Source organism: Prionailurus bengalensis, chromosome E3 (genome assembly GCF_016509475.1).
Source record: "Prionailurus bengalensis isolate Pbe53 chromosome E3, Fcat_Pben_1.1_paternal_pri, whole genome shotgun sequence".
Classification (NCBI taxonomy): domain Eukaryota; kingdom Metazoa; phylum Chordata; class Mammalia; order Carnivora; family Felidae; genus Prionailurus; species Prionailurus bengalensis.
Window position 1 is genome coordinate 24,377,232 of NC_057357.1, and position 16,306 is coordinate 24,393,537.

General features: G+C 49.3%; 1 protein-coding gene across 1 annotated transcript in view; it reads right to left on the reverse strand.

The window, feature by feature from the left end:
• The window catches only part of EEF2K (eukaryotic elongation factor 2 kinase), a 63,571-nt gene that overhangs the window by 18,949 nt on the left and 28,316 nt on the right, over positions 1-16,306 (reverse strand). The window contains exons 3-11 of the mRNA XM_043560315.1: positions 13,177-13,277; positions 9,502-9,562; positions 8,098-8,135; positions 7,565-7,736; positions 3,770-3,919; positions 3,087-3,219; positions 2,706-2,833; positions 1,789-1,990; positions 304-371 (exon numbers count right to left, since the gene is read on the reverse strand). Of these exons, the coding sequence (XP_043416250.1) occupies positions 304-371; positions 1,789-1,990; positions 2,706-2,833; positions 3,087-3,219; positions 3,770-3,919; positions 7,565-7,736; positions 8,098-8,135; positions 9,502-9,562; positions 13,177-13,277 (1,053 nt within the window). The remainder of the gene's footprint in view (positions 1-303; positions 372-1,788; positions 1,991-2,705; positions 2,834-3,086; positions 3,220-3,769; positions 3,920-7,564; positions 7,737-8,097; positions 8,136-9,501; positions 9,563-13,176; positions 13,278-16,306) is intronic.

Consider the following 16,306-nt stretch of genomic DNA (forward strand, 5'->3'; position numbering starts at 1 on the left):
CATCACGCTGGATTGTGCTGTAAGTCACTCGTCTGAAACCCAGGACAGCTCCCTCCCCCCAGGACAGCTGTCCACACGCATGTGGCCAAACCACACCAGGGGTGAGCTTGCTCAGCATTTATCAGAAGGTTGCATTGTTGCTAATTTGGACTCCCTCTTCTGCTACCATCTCCGGGAACTGCAATGGATCCAGCTCTTCTCAGAGGGCACCACTGCCCTGGGCAGGAGGCTGAGAGTCATCCACACTTCCCTGTGGCCCCTGGCAGTGCCCAGAGCAGACCGGGAGATCCCTCTCCAACTTACCCGGTGATTGTCCAGATGGTCATGGTCTCGGGGTACCATGTTGTCAAGGTCGCTGAACACAGGCCAATCTGGGCAGGAGAAAACAGAGATAATGCACTGGCTCTACCATTAAAACTGTCTGAAAGACTGACTACAATCTAGGGCTGAACGCACCTGTCACCAGGCCTTTCCAAAAACTTTTTTGAAAATGGTGCAAAAATGGGGGAAGAAAGCTGTCAGTACCTGGAGGGCTACAGTTCTTCCTCAAGAACTTATTCAGTCTGCCACTTGCTGGCTGTGGCGTCCTAAGCACGTAGCTTCACCCCTGTGCCTCCTCAAGGCTGTAATGCAAATAACTTGTGCAACGGGCTTAGAGGCACACGTGCCTGGGCCACAGTTGGCCTTCAGTGAGGTGCAGGTGTGAAAGAAGAACAGCCATTTGTATATCTGGGGCTCAATGAGTTGGAGCAAGTTGGAGAAGCCTCAGATGGCTTAACAACCAACCACCTCCTTCCTGGTGGTTCCCAGTCTCTGTCTCCTCCCCTGAGCTTCCACAGCCAAATCCAGCTTGTTTCCATTTTTATATGGTTTTTAAGAATGGTTTTTCCATTTAAAATGGTTGGAAAAATTAAAAGAAAAGTAATTTGAGATAGGTGAAAATTACATGAAATAGAAAATTTAATGTCTTTCTTGGAACACAGTTACACCTACTCATTTACATACTGTCGATGGCCACATTCATGCTGCTAATGCAGAAGCCATAGGTCCCCAAAGTCTAAAATATTTACTCTCTGGCCTTCTAAGGAGAGCCTGTCAACTCCTGCTTCAAACTATACCCAAGGTCTTCTAGTGGAAATGTCTAAAAGGCTTGACATTTGACACTAAAATCTTCCTCTTCTTTTCCTCTACAGCGTCCCCCAGCTGAATAAATGGCCACCCCACCCTTAGAGTTTTTCAGATCAAAACCCTGGAGTCAGCCGTGCCTCCCCTCCACTTTATCAGCAGACTCTATCACTTTAACTTTGAGGATAATGATTCCGTTTTCCTCCTCTGATCTATTCATAGGTCGTTCAGATTTCCTAATATTGAACAACTCTCAGATGCTTGCAAAAACACTATCTGATTATGACGGACTATTCTTTCAAAGACACTACCAGTTTTTGTTAATACCTTATTTAGAATTTCTGTATTGCATATTTATAAGTGGGGTTGGAACGCAGTTTTCTTTTTTTGCTGTTTTGTGAAATTTTGGTGTAAAGGTTTTGCTAGTTTCATGAAACACGGTGAAAAAAATGTTATCTAAAACAGGGTCTGTTTTTGAAGCATTCGGAAGACTTGGGTCTTGAAAACTTATTAAACAAACTCACTCATACAACCATCTGGGCCATGAATCTTTTTGATTAGCATATCTGATTTCCTAACATAAGCGAAAGCCAGTTTAGTTGTGTTCTTTCTGGTGCCTGTCCCCTCCAATCACAACTACCAGGGACCAAAAACGTCACTCACGGAGGTGGTCCAGTTTCTGGCTGTGTGGTGTGGCCGAAGACGGGGAAGAAGGGAGAGAGTCAAAGGTCACGTCACTCATGTTCTCATCTCCAGAGTTTTCTGAAAGGCGAAGGAGCAGGGGGGGGCGACTCCCAGAGAGGGTCCTTACTCGGGGGCTCCCACACTTCTCCTCTGTCCCCCTCAAGATGGTCTTGGCTGATTGCTGGAGAATTAACGGACACCCATGTCACACAGGAGCCCTCTGGGGAGAGAAGGGCTCTTCCGGGAGCGTGCTGTTTACCCAAACCCTGAGGCCCTTTCAGTCAACGGCCCCCATACATGCCTGTTTAGGGACTGGCAGGAAATCTAAAAATAACCAGTGGGGGATTAACCCAAAGGCTTCTAAGAAGGGGCATCTGGTGCAGGAGCTCAAAGCCAGCCAGCAATCCCAAAGTGTTAACCACACTCTACAGCCCTGAGCTGGGGCATACCTGCGGCCACACATCCAGAATCCCAAGCTGGTCTGTCCTGACAATCTCTTACATCTGGTCACGGTAAAAGCGGGGGGCATATCCTGGACACAGCAAGGTGACCGAAGAGCCAGGTCCAGGTCTAGTCCAGCCATTTATCAACATGCCACACAAATACATGTACCACACACCTCCCTCACTATCTCTACACACTTGGGCTCTTCACTCTGGTCAAAATAGGTCCAATCAAGCAGACCCCAGGTACTGGGTTAGCGGGGACACTCAGAAGGGCTTTGTGCACTGATCCTGGGAGGAATGAGGGCCACGGATGGGGCTGAGATCCTTCTGGCCCTGAAACTCTTCAAGTAAGCATTGCAGGGCCTGAACTGCCATCACAGAGAAGCACGGCTCACTGCCTGGCAGAAGAAGGGCCCGGTCCCCCTGAGCAGGCTCTCATTGGGCACCCACCAGCAGCTTGGTGTTCTGATTCACAGTGTCCCTCTCTCTTGGTGAGAGGTCAAAGGCAGCGAGGCCCATGCTCTTGCAAATCCGGTTGCAGGCATGAGAGTAGAAGAAGAGCGCCATCCCCCGGACACCTGCGGGCAGATCAGGGGAGTCTGGAGCAGCGCCTTGCTTTGTGACAGGGGCGGGGCAGTGCTGGGCACCAAAACCACGGAAAGGGCAGGCACTGAAGTGGCAGGGCTCAGGCGTCCCAAGCTTCCACCCCCACCATCTTGGAAAGGCCGATCTACCACCTCAGCCAGTTTCCTCGTGTGCAGGGAGAGCTGACAGATGTGGGGGCACAGGGAGTGTGGTCTCCATGGAAACGGGCTGGCTTTCCCCACCTACCTAGGTTGCCATCTCCAAAGTCAGTGCCTTTCTCGGTGTGGATCTGCGGGTCGGTGTAGAGGTCGCCCACACCCTGGATGTCCACCACAATCAGCTGATGCCCGGAACGCTCAAATGTGAAGTGGCTGAAGGCCTGGGGGTCGGGTGCGGGGGAGACAGGAAGACTAAGGTGACCAACCACAAGAGACCAGGCTGTGGACTACGCATACACACATCAGCCACCACTGCGGGGCTGCAACACCTCAGCTCTGCCCATGGTGGGGCCTTTCTCTGCAAGAAGAGGTTGCATATGGGGTGCCTGGGTGGCTCAGTCGGTTAAGTGTCCGACTTCGGCTCAGGTCATGATCTCACAGTTCATGGTTGAGCCCCACGTTAGGCTCTGTGCTGACAGCTCAGAGCCTGGAGCCTGCTTCAGATTCTGTGTCTCCCTCCCTCTCTGCCCGCCCCCTGCTCATGCTCTTTCTCTCTCTCAAAAAATAAATAATAAACATTAAAAAAAAGAAGAAGAAGAAGAGGTTGCATAGAGGAAGAGATAAAGGAGGAGCCCTGTTTAATTCTGCAGGGACAGAAGCTGGCTGGCATGTCTCGTTACAGAATCTACTTCAGGGCACTCCGGGAGGCTTGAGGGCCCCCTCGGGGTGAGACCTCATGCCCACAGGGACCCGCCCCTCCAGGGGCCTCACCTGTGGCGTCAGGCGCATGTTGTCATCACGGACAAAGCCTGAGTTGGAGTTGTACTTGATGTACTTGCCCTCAATATAGTGCTCCAGGTGGAAGAGAGGCTTGCCCGGTCTGTCCTTCAGCTCCACCACGCACATCTGCATGATGTCCACCTGGTGGGAGGGGAGCAGCTCAGGCAGGAGCCAGGTGGCAAGCGCCTCCGACACAGAATGCTTGGGAGGAGCTGCCTGCCTGGGCCCCAATCCTGGCTCCGTCAGTCAGCAGCTCTCTGCAGGCCAAGTGTCCCCAGAATCCACTGTCCCCTTTTCTTTTGAGAATGAAAACCCCTGTGATGGCTTAACTGCGTCTCCCCCAAATTCATATGTTCAAGTCCTAACCCTCAAAGGTGATGCTATTCGGTGGGGCCCTTGGGAGGGGATCAGGTCATGAGTGAGAAGCCTTCATGAACGGGACTGGTGTCCTGATAAAAGTGACCACAGGGCTCCTTTGCTACTTCTGCCATGTGAGGCCACAACAAGAAGTCACCAGCTATGAACCAGGAGAGGACTTCACCAGAATGTGACCAGGCTGGCACCTTGGTTTTGGACTTCCCAGCCTCCAAAATTGTAAGCAATAAATTTCTGTGATTTGTAAGTTGCCCAGTCTGGGGAAGCCTGGGCAGCTCAGTCAGTCGAGCAACCTCAGTCAGTTTCAGCTCAGGTCATGATCTTGAGGTTTGTGGGATCAAGCCCCATGTCAGGCTCCAAGCTGGCAGTGTGGAGCCTACTTAAGATTCTCTTTCTCCCTCTCTCTCTGCTCCTCCCCCCGCTCATGCTCTCTCAAAATAAATAAACTTAAAAAAAAAAAAAGTTCTGTTAGAGCAGCACAAAGGGACTAAGACAGCCCCCAACTGAGTTCCAACACAATGCACAGTCATCCAGGAGGAATGACATCACTTGGCTTCCCTTGCAGCTAAGTGTGGCCATGTGACCAAGCTCATCCAATGGGAATTGAGCATCAGTGATGATGTAACCCCAGCCTGCCCCTCCTCCTCTGGCGTTCCTGAGGCTATAGAGTGGACATCTCCCAGTGAGGCCGACCTGGCCATGTGCTCCAGGGCCACACTCTGGGGTAAGGCAGAAAAACAAGACAGAAGAAACCAGGCTTCTGGATGACTTAAAGAAGTGAGGCACCAGCCCACTCTGAGCCCCCCACCAAAATGGGACCATCAGATGAGAGAGAAAGAAACCATTTTGCCTTACTACACATTTGTGGGTCTGTATGCTAAGCAACTAAGCAGGTGTCTTACACTAACACTGTGAACATGGGCAAGTCAGTTCATCAACTCAGTTTTCTCACCTATGGAATGGGCATCTCACAAGTAGCGTGAGAATGAAATCTGCTGATACATGAAAGAGTCTGTCAACGTTTCCTGATGTTATCATTACCAGTAGACATAACTCTAGAGCAATAAACACCAAACTATACCCAGTGGTTCTCTCCCTGCAATGGGGAATTATACACATTCCTTGCCCAATTTCTTTTAACAAGCACATGTCTAATATTGGGAAGGAAACGTGTAAGTCTTGTGAATTGTTTATAAAGTGAGGTTGGTAAGACCTGAGACACTGACTCCCCATGGCTCCCGTCCCCCACAATGACACCCACTGTAGAAGGATCCAGGTCTGGGTTTCCCAAGGAAACAACCATCCAAGGAACCGTTTGGCTGAGTCGCTAGACAGGCAGACAACAGCTGCAGAGGCCGAAGAGGCCCTGAGCTGAGCGTTGCCCTAAACCTGGCCTCAGTTCTGAGAACCAGCCGAAGGGGAAGGAGCAGATGGTTCTCAGAGGTTCTCACCCCAAATGCTGGCTCCATCCCTACAAGGAAGTCTATGGCAAGGCCACCTGCTTGGCCAGTGGGCTCACTACAGGGATGCGGCCGGGAGGGAACAGCCTGTTCCTTCTCAAACAACTATGTCCTTCTCCCTTATCATTTCAAACAACCACACTGTTTAGTGACCCCCCTAGGGACTGTGATACAGAGTAAATAAGACAGGTAACATCCCTGTCCTTGGGGGAGAGAGGCAACCAAAATATTAACTACAGAAACAAGACTCTTTCAGATGGCGCCAACTGCTCCCAATAAAAGGAACCAAAACAAACAGAATGATGTGAGAGAGGGAGACAGCAGAGGAAGGGCTACTTCATTCAGGATGTCCTGGGGCGGCCTCACTGAGCAGGTGACATATGAGCTGAGACTTGAACTAGGAGAAGGAGCTCATCATGCAAGGATGGAGGAGTGGGGGACACAATGATGCAGGCCAGGGGCACAGTCAGGGCAAAGGTCCTGAGGCAGGAACAAGCTTAGGAAGAGAAAGGAGGCCAGGATGGCATGCAGTGAGGTGGTCACAGCCCCCGTGGGTGGGGACTGTGGTTTCTTGTGTCTACCCCAAGTGCGCTTAACCAAGGGCCCTGCAAACAGCAGGCACTCAATAAATTCTGCTGGATTCTTGGAAGTGCAGCTCTCCCAAAGCTCCCAGGAGATAGTGTCCTGTGTCTAGCAGGTGTTCAAACAACAGGAGAGCTGAGCTGCGAATTCGGCAGGGCAGAGGCACGGAGCGCTATTTCCTCAAATGCCCATAGGCAACAGGAAATTCTGCTAGGCCTGGGGTCAGTAAACACCCTGGGGGCTCCAGTGAAGGAGCCAAATGGGCAGGGGCTTGGAAAGCCTGGATTTGAGCCCTGGCTCCATTCCTGACCGTTTGCACAGGTCACTTAACCTCTTTGAGCCTGGGGCTCCCCAGGGGCAGACATGCTATCCATTCTCCCCTCCTTCTACTTTTTCTTAGGAGCCACCAGCCTCAGTCTACATAGTCTAGGGGAAGGACCCACACTGCTGCCTCTATGGGTGAGCACATGGCTCATGCCTCCCCAATCTGCATATTCCCTCCCCTGACCATTGTGATTGGCTCAGCAATAGGCACCTGACCTAATCAGAGCCAAAGAAACCCAGTTCGGAGACTTAGTAGAACTTCTGCAAAAACAAGTGTTGTCATATCCCACCAAGGTTTCTGAGAAGACAGAAAGTGAGCCTGCAGCTGCTAGTGGCCGACACATCAATACAAATAGAAGCTGCCTGTGAGTGATGCCACAAGGAAGAACACCAAGGCTAGAGATGGGGGAGATTCTCAATATCCTATTGGGTCCCGGATCCAGCCGCACCTGTGGCCAGCCCTATTTCTCAGTTACATAAAGCCAAAACTTCCTTTTTTGGATTAAACCCATTTGAGTGGGTTTCTAACACATGCAAACAAAAATCCTGACTAACAGATCCCATTTATAAATGGGATAAAAGCATTTTAATCTCAAATAACCTCCACGCTCTGGTTTTAGAAATAAATGAGTCTGCATACAGTGTACTTGGCCCATCATGCTCAATAAATGATGATCATTATTAGCTACTGTTAAAACCATAAAGGGAGGGACACCTGGATGGCTCAGTCGGTTGAGCCTCTGACTTCAGCTCAGGTCATGATCTCACAGTTCGTGAGTTTAAGCCCCACGATGGGCTCTGCACTGACAGCTCAGAGCCTGCCTCGGATTTTGTGTCTCCCTCTCTCTCTCTCTGTCCCTACTCATGCTGTCTCTCTCTCTCTCTCTCAAAAATAAATAAACATTAAAAAAATTTTTTTAAACAAAACAACACCACCACCAAAACCATGAAGGGAACCTGTGACTGGTACCACTGTTGCCCTGGTCTCCAGTCACTGTCTCCGGCTGCCTTGTGTGGGAAGGTGGCAGGTAGGGCTGTCACATACCTGCTTGGGGGGCTTGTGCCGATTATACTCCTCTCCCCAGAGCTTGGCCTCCATCTGTAGACGCACATCCTCGAAGTACACGTCCCTGTCCACAGACTCGATGTAGCGCTTTGCCACGTAGTTGGAGGCCCCCTTCCACTGCTGGGTGTGCAGGAAGTTGGAGAGCTTCTTCCTGGGAGGAAAGGCAGCAGAGGACCCACCTGGGCACCTGGGTTCACCAGGGACCCAGCCTGACTCATGGCACCCTTCAAAGAGCTGGGAAGGGGACCAAGGGACATTGTTAAAGGTCTCTTATCCCACATCTTTTGGCCTCCAAACACCAGAGCAGAGGTTAGTGGGGTATTCCATGTCCTCCCCGAGACCATCCCCATAGCCAGGCCCATCATGTGGTCCAAGGGAGAGCAGAGAGGCTTGGCCTATAAAAAGCAGAGGCCACTGTCTCAGTTTCTTAGCCAGAACTGTTGCATTGCCCCTGCTCTTAGGAGCCTGAGGGAATTCGGGCAGGGCCCCAAGAACCAGGCTGAGTCACTTACGTCCTGAAGCACTCCCTCATAGCTCCGCGGCCAAAGGGCTGAAAGACACCACACAGAGGGTTATCAGTCCCCATGCCCCACCCAAAAGCAATCCTGAGTCAGGAAGAGATTCTCCCCTTGGACATCACCCACCAAATGAATGCCTGGACCTCATCTCAATCCTAAAATCCCTGGGCCCTCCCTCCTTCACCCCAGCACTAACGCCCGACTGAACTTTCAGCCTGGAGGCTTCGGGGGTGACAAGGCCACCCTCCTCCTACCCTCAATGAGGGGAAGAACCCCCAGGGGGTGAAGACGTTATGCGGGAGACAATGCACGTTAAAGAATTTTTTGCAGCCCTGCTCTTCTGTTTTCTGTACCAGGAAAAGAGTGGAAACAACCTAAATGTCCATTAACAGTGTAATGGATAAACCCATCAGGTCTACCCTACTTGATGGAATACTACAGGCGACGAGAATGAATATATTCTATTGTTCTCTTCTACTATTCTATGAAACATAGAGCTGGCCAAAACATGTACGAACATCACAGATGAAATGCTGAGCAGAAGAAGCCACATTCAAAAGAATACACCCTGCGTGGCTCCATTTATAGGAAATACACAAATACGTGAAATGAATCCAGGGAGATAGGTTCGGGATTGGTGCTCACCGTTGGGGTAAAGGAGTAGTGACTGGGGTGCAGGTGGGCTTCAGGGGGCTGCTTGTTATGTGCTGTGTTCACTTTGTGAAACTCATCAAGCCATACCCTTTCCTGAGTGTGTAATAGTCTAAAAACAGTTTTGCAAAACCATCCTCCCCCCGACAATGGAGGAAGTGCTCTATTTTCTAGTCTATTCCTTTTTTTTTTTTACCCCCCCCCCCAAAGGATGATTGCAAGCCACTTTTTACAGCTTAGGTTTAGGTGGTGGCCTGTAATTTCTGAAAACTGACATACACATCTACAGTCAACTGATTTCGACAAGAGTGCCAAGGACCGTCTTTTGATATATGATCAATATATAAAATGCCCAGAATAGGTTAATTCTACAGAGATGAGAGCAGATTAGTGGTTGCCCAGGGCTGGGGGAGCTGAAGAGATAGGGGGCTGGCTGCTGTTGGGTAAGCACAGGGTTTCTTTTAGAGATGGTGAAATGTTCTGGAATCGATCGTGGTGATGGCTGGATAACTCTGTGACTATATTATATAAACCACTGAACCATACACTTTAAAGTGGGTATGCAGCATACTGTGTGAATTCTATCTCAATAAAACTGTTATAAAAAATGAAATAAGTACACAACAATATAAAGAATGCCCCGAAGTAAAAACAATAGTGAGTGTAAAGGGGAGGGAACAGGGACAGAAGTCCGCTCACGAAGAATCCCCACTCAGCCCTGTCGTCACTGGGATGGGGACGGCTCACCTGAGATGCCATCTTGATCAGAACTTCATCTTGTAGCCACTCCCCAGTGACAGCATTGTATCTGCAGAGAGAGCCACCCCAGGGCACAGCGTCTGTCACATGATCCTATTACTGGTCTTGGGATCAAGACCACTTAACCCATAGGCCCAGCTGACCTCCTAGGTCGGGTCTGTGGACGCCCTCCCTTTGGCCTCCTTCCCTTTTCTCTCCAATGTGTTGCTGGGCACTTTTTGTGCTGTGGGTGGGCCCGTTCCCCATCTGGCTCCCCTGCTGGACTGTAACTCCCCAAAGGCAGGTCCATGTCCATTTTCTTTACTGCAGGGCCTGGTGCAGGTGGAGTCTTAATAAATGCATGTTGGATGAACTGACAGAAAAAATAAATATCCTTGTTTTAGCCCGTCTACACAACAAATGGCGTGTTCCAGGACAGGAAGTGCCCTTGATCTTGAGGACACCTGTGTGAGGCTCAGCCAGGTAGCTGGGCCTGTGTCCCGGTATAGGCAGGTGTGTGTGTGTGTGTGTGTGTGTGTGTGTGTGTGTGTGTGTGTGTTGGGGTGGGGAAGCTGCAGGAGGACACCCACGGCAGAGACAGAGAAGATTCTCGAACATTTTCATCTCTCCTTTTTCAGGAATCCTTTTTCCCGCAGCAAACCTGCCCCTGGGCCTGGCTGGGCCTCAAATAGATTTGCCTGGTAGAGAGCTCCTCAGCTCAGTAAACCCCTAAATTCTAAAACCTCCCCTTAGGGCTGAGGTGTTCTTAGCTCTAGCAGAGGCCTCCCTGGCCCACCCTTCATCAGGACAGACTCGGAGAGAACAGGCTTCTCAGAGCCTGAAACCTCCATGGGGAAAGACAAGCCTGGCAGGTAACCTCTCTTGGAGCTGGGGGAAGGGATGCTGTCTAGAGCTGCAACTTACTTGCAACCCGTCCGCGGCAAGTACGTGCCCAATAAATAACGATTATTACTACTACTGTGTAGAGACCAAGGTGAAGGAAACAGTCTACTCTCACTTCCAAGTAAGACTGAAGACTGAGGGTGCCAGGGTGGCTCAGTCGGTTAAGCATCTGACTCTTGATTTCGGCTTTGGTCATGAGCTCACAGCTCGTGAGTTCGAGCCCCGCATGAGGGGGCTGTGTTCAGTGAGGGGCAGGCTTGGGATTCTCTCTCCCTCTCTCTCTGCCCTTCCCTGGCTCATACTCTGTCTTTCTCTCTCTCAAAAATAGATAAGTAGACTTAAAAAAAAAAACAAAAAAACAAAACACTGAAGGCTGAGAGGCACCCAGAAGTTGAGGGAGAGGGGAGATATGGGATGTCAGAAGGATCTCATTTGTCCTTCACAACCATTGACGGCATAAAGGTCAGAGTTGCTCAAAGTTCACTGAGCATTCACTATCTGTGGGGCGTTTAAACAGATCTCTTCAATTAAACTCCGCAGCACCTCTGTGAGATTGGCACAATTATTGTGCCCATTTTCCAGGTGGGGAAACCGAGGCTCAGAGAGGTGAGGAACTTGCCAGAGAGCCAGGATCAGACCCAGGTCAGTTTCAGCTGGAACCCTGCTCTTTACCGGCCTGAGTGAACAGGGAATCTGTCCCAATAAAGAGGTAGCCTGCACCAGTACTCTTGAAAAACTAGGAATAGAGGAGGAAGCCTTCCAGTTTAGAAACTGCCCAGAGACTCCAGCCATCAATGCCTGAGCTCCCTCTGCCAGCAGTCACTTCAGTTGGGAAACAAACAGTTTGGCCTGGTCCCTGGTCCCCAAGGAGGTCCGGGACACACAGAGCTGGCCCAGCATGTGTGGCCTGTGTTCCCAGGGGTTTCCCTGGGTCGCCTGGTGTCTTCAGCCTGGAGGCTATGTGTCACCAACCAGTCACCACTGGCCTTATAGGCAGGGAGGAACAGAGTCCATACCCTGCCCTACTAGGGTCCCCACAATGCTGACCTTGGCTGCTAGCACAGCCCCCAGTGCCTGATAGGAAGTGGGCCTCCAGTGGTGGGGAGGAAGGGCATGCCAGGCTCAGAGCCATCTCCTCACAGGGTGGGAGCAGGGACACGGTGCAGAAAGACATAAAGGGTTACGTTGTTTCTGCCTGCCTGTGTGGTATGTGATCTAGACACATCAGAATCAGAGCAAAGCTCCCTGGCACAAGACTGGTTCAGAGAAGGCCATATAACCAAAGCCAGGCCAATGGCATTCCATTATGGAACTTTTGTTTAAAAAAATTCACGAAAGAGGGACGCCTGGGTGGCGCAGTCGGTTAAGCGTCCGACTTCAGCCAGGTCACGATCTCGCGGGCCGTGAGTTTGAGCCCCGCGTCGGGCTCTGGGATGGCTCAGAGCCTGTAACCTGTTTCCGATTCTGTGTCTCCCTCTCTCTCTGCCCCTCCCCCGTTCATGCTCTGTCTCTCTCTGTCCCAAAAATAAATAAACGTTGAAAAAAAAAAAATTTAAAAAATAAAATAAAAAAAAAAATTCACGAAAGAAAAGATGCTCTTCTGTTGGGTAAAATGAAATGTGAGGCTCTCAGGGAATATCTGTTCCACTGATACAAGAAAGTCTATCTGAGGTCAAAGTGCAACGCATCCTTGGAGCATCTGGAACCAGCCATGCCCGAAGTCCACATGCATGAGCCAAACATCCCCTTCCATGCTTAATGCTGTGAATTGGGTTTCTGTCACCTACATTTGAAACAGTGTTCTGACTAACTGAAAGACACTGAACTGAGAGTCAGAAAGTTAGCTTATTAACTACCTAGGTGACCCTGGGCAAACCTCTATTTCCCCCGGGAAAATTATGGGAAGTCAGGGTGTTGGCTTAGAGGATTCAGACTGGAGGGGTCCACAGAGGTCACGGGATGGGGTGGGGTGGGGAGCCGGGCTCCAGGGCAGGTCCAGGGCCCTCTAATATTATGAACAAAATTAGACATATGTGTGCAACTTTCTGAGATGGCTCTCATCAGATTCTCAGTGTAGTCCCAAATGCTTGACATGATTCATATTCCAGGCTTTTTTATAAGTAAATACATATAGAGGACTTCAACCAGTGCCTGCCACATGGATTTGATACATAAGGGCTACTGTTGTCATAGTTATCTGGTGGTAGTCTGTGGTTTTTGCTATTTTCTTTCTTCTTGATACCCCCAGAAATAACTCTTCTCTCCCCCTGACTTTTCAAATAGGAAATCTATATGCTCATAGCTCTATTTTGTTAATCTTCCTGGGACCAAGTCATCAAAAAGCTGGCATGCTATTTCCATGCATTCTCCTTCCCTTTGGTGGCAACTGTAGGGACCACGTGCTGGGGCAGTGGAACCACAAGACGGGAGTCGCCTGGATCCCTGAGCAGCCCCAGGGTCTCGGAGCTCTCACCCAGCTTTACTCAAGTGAGAAGTACACCTTTGCTGCATTGAGCCCCGGACATATTTGTTACAGCAGCATGTTCAGCCTTGCCTGACGAATACATACATTACAGGACCACACTGAAGAGGAGATGAGATAATGCACAGCACCATAAGCACACATAAATGCTCAAATACTGGCAGATACTATCATTATGTCCTTCTCCTTGACCTCCAAGGGTATGTAGGCCTCACTGATTATGAGCAGAAGCAGGACCAATACCCCCAAGGACTCCTTGAGGCCTGGGGCCATAGAGCACACCCAGATGAGCTGCCAACCTGTGACGTGTGGCACATTCTGTGGCAATATCCTCCAGGTGGAACTCGGCCCAGGGGTCAGGCATGTGCTTGGCCTTCTCAATTGCATGCTTCCAAGCTTCCTGCAAAAGGCAAAGGGAAGTGTTAGACCAGGGCCTTCTGGGGCAGGGCTGTCTAGCCACCTCCCACCCTATGATTTCCTAGGTGTCTCCCACCTCTGGGGAGGCAGACAGCATCAGTAGTCTCAGAGAGAGACTGTACTCAGAGAGAGAAGTACTCCCAGCTATCATCCTTTGGGAACCAAGTTCCCAAAAGACCCTATTTTTTCTCAAGCGGGCATGGCCTTCCTGTGGGCAGAAGTGACATATCTTTTTTTTTTAAATTAAGTTTATTTATTTTGAGAGAGAGAGAGAGAGAGAGAGAGAGAGAGAGAATCCTAAGCAGGCACAGAGGCTGACACAGGGCTCAATCTCATGAACCATGAGATCATGACCTGAGCTGAAATCAAGAGTCGGATACTTAACCAACCGAGCCACCCAGGCACCCGAGAAGTAACATATCTTAACCATGAAACCAAAGAAGAAACACAATACACAGAGGAAAACACACACTGCTTCACCTGCAACCAAAAAGTTGGAAATAAAAATAAGACACCAATCCCCTTCTCCCCCCTTGTTCGGACTGGCAAGCATTTTAATGGCTGCTAATAATTAGTGCAGGCCAGTATGTAGGGGAAACAGGTGCCCTCACATATGGTTAATGGTCTAAACGTCTTCTTAAGGCAACCTGGCAATGTACTGAGATGAAAAACTATGAATTCCTTTATTCTGACCCAGAAATTTTACATCGAGAAATGTGTCCTAGAGAAATACAAACACAAACCTGCAAACGTATATATACAAAGCGTCGCTGTGTGCACAACCAAATCCAACCCAAATGTCCATCCGTGGGGACTGGTTAAATGTATTTTGGTTTTATCCACTTAAAATGCTCAACAGCCCTGCCAAGTGACTGCACTTACCTACTGGTGGGAATCGTGGACCCTATCAGGGCCAACGTCACCTTTTTATAAATACTGTATAAATCATAAATATGCCCCATTTTACCACCCTAAATGAAAATCATAGACAACATAACCTTCCTAAACTCAGAATATCTCCAACCATGCCAAAGATATGTTGCCTTTATGTAAACACTGTGCTAAGTTCTGGGCTCAGAACAGATTCCCATGAGACATTCCAAGGTCCTGGGGATGCAGGAAAATTCATTGCACAGAACTGTTCTGCCCATTTCAAACTTTTACCATCCATGCCCTCCACCTTTTCAATGCCTTAGTGCCCCTGAATCATTGTGGGGACCAAAAATGTCCCCCCAAACTTTTAAAACCTGTCGAGAAACAGGGCTTTTGGGTACTCACTGGGAAGGATGATATTATGGAGATAAGGCTGATTCTCAACAGTATCATGACACAACCCTGTTTTTTGTTTTATTTTTTTAATTAAAAAAAAAACATTTACTTATTTCTTGAGAGAGAGAGAGAGAGAGAGAGCAAGTGGGGGAGGGGCAGAGAGAGAGGGTCACACAGAATCCAAAGCAGGTTCCAGGCTCTGAGTTGTCAGCACAGAGCCTGACATGGGGTTCAAACCCACGAACTGTGAGATCATGACCTGTGCCAAAGTCAGACGCTTAACCAACTGAGCCACCCAGGCACCCCTTGTTTTTTGTTTTAAAAACCTCATTTTATGGGCACCTGGCTGGCTCAGTCAGTACAGCGTGTGAGTCTTGATCTCAGGGGTTGTGGGTTTGAGCCCCACACTGGGTGCAGAGATTACTTTAAAAAATAATAGTAAAAAGCTCATTTTATTGCTTTTATAATCCCAAGGTGGAATCCTTTCCTGTCTCTTCCAAACACTCCTCCACCCACACTGGGTAGCAATCCCTTCTCCCTCTTTCTCTGAAGAAACTGAAGCTCTGCCCTGCAGCCTCTTTACGAATCGGTGAGACCAAAGCTCCTTCCCAGGCCAGAGGCCTGAGCCACAGGGAGGGTGCTGGATGGTGGCCTGAACACTGGGTGTGGAACAGCAACTCTAGATTTCCTCACCCACCGTCAGTACCCCTCAGCCACTGGGACCAGCTCAGCATCCCATGGACTCAGGCCCAAACAGGACAACACCCCAAGCATGGCCCCGGCCTGAGCCTCATGGCTGGGATCCTGCTCTGAGGAGAAAGGCGCACACGCGTGCACACACACACACACACACACACACACACACACGGGCCAAACAGGCCAGGGCTCCCTCTCTGCAAAGTCCAAAAATCAAGGCCAGAATTTCTTTCTTCCAATTTGGAAGCTAACTCATGCTTAACAAAAATGCTTAGAAAACAGAGAAGACAAAATTCCAATCTACCATGTCGCCCACCCAGAGCAACGATCGTCAATGCTTCAGATGTGTTCTTTTCCAGATCCTTCCCATGCATGTTTTGTAAGACTGGAATCACACTGTAAACACAATTTACAGCCTTTCAGGAGAGTGGGCCAATGAGACATGGTACTTTATCTAGTGATCTGGATTATCTTCTGGATTCCAAATGTCTGATCTGCTTACTGTAAAAAACCGCAGGGACTACAGAATGTGAAGTAGAAAGTGGAAGTTCTTTCTGACCTGTTGCTCTGAAAACCACAGTTGACAGCTGATGTAGACAGTCTGCAAGTTTGTTCTGACGCATTTGTTAACACATGAATTTAGCATCGGGTCAGGGCCTCCTGTTCCGTTCTGCACCTTACTTTTCTCCACTTACCACAGGGCCTTGGACGTCTTTCCATGCCATTTGTACAGGCAGGCTCGGTTGACTCCGTTTCCCTTCTATAGTTCTAAGACATATGATGTATAAATGTACCTTAAGATATTTCTCGAACCTCAGTGGATGGATATTTGTAATATTTGTATTCTCTCCAATAATTCCTAGTACAGACAGTCCTGAAGTGAACACCCTCACATCTAAATCTTTATGCGATTGTGCAAGATCTCGGTAGGACATATTTCTTGGAAGTGTAATTGCTGGATCACATTTAAAACGTACAAGTTTGGAGTTCTCCTCCAAAAAGTTTCTCCAAAATTATACTCCAAGAGGGTGAGGACGCATCACTTAC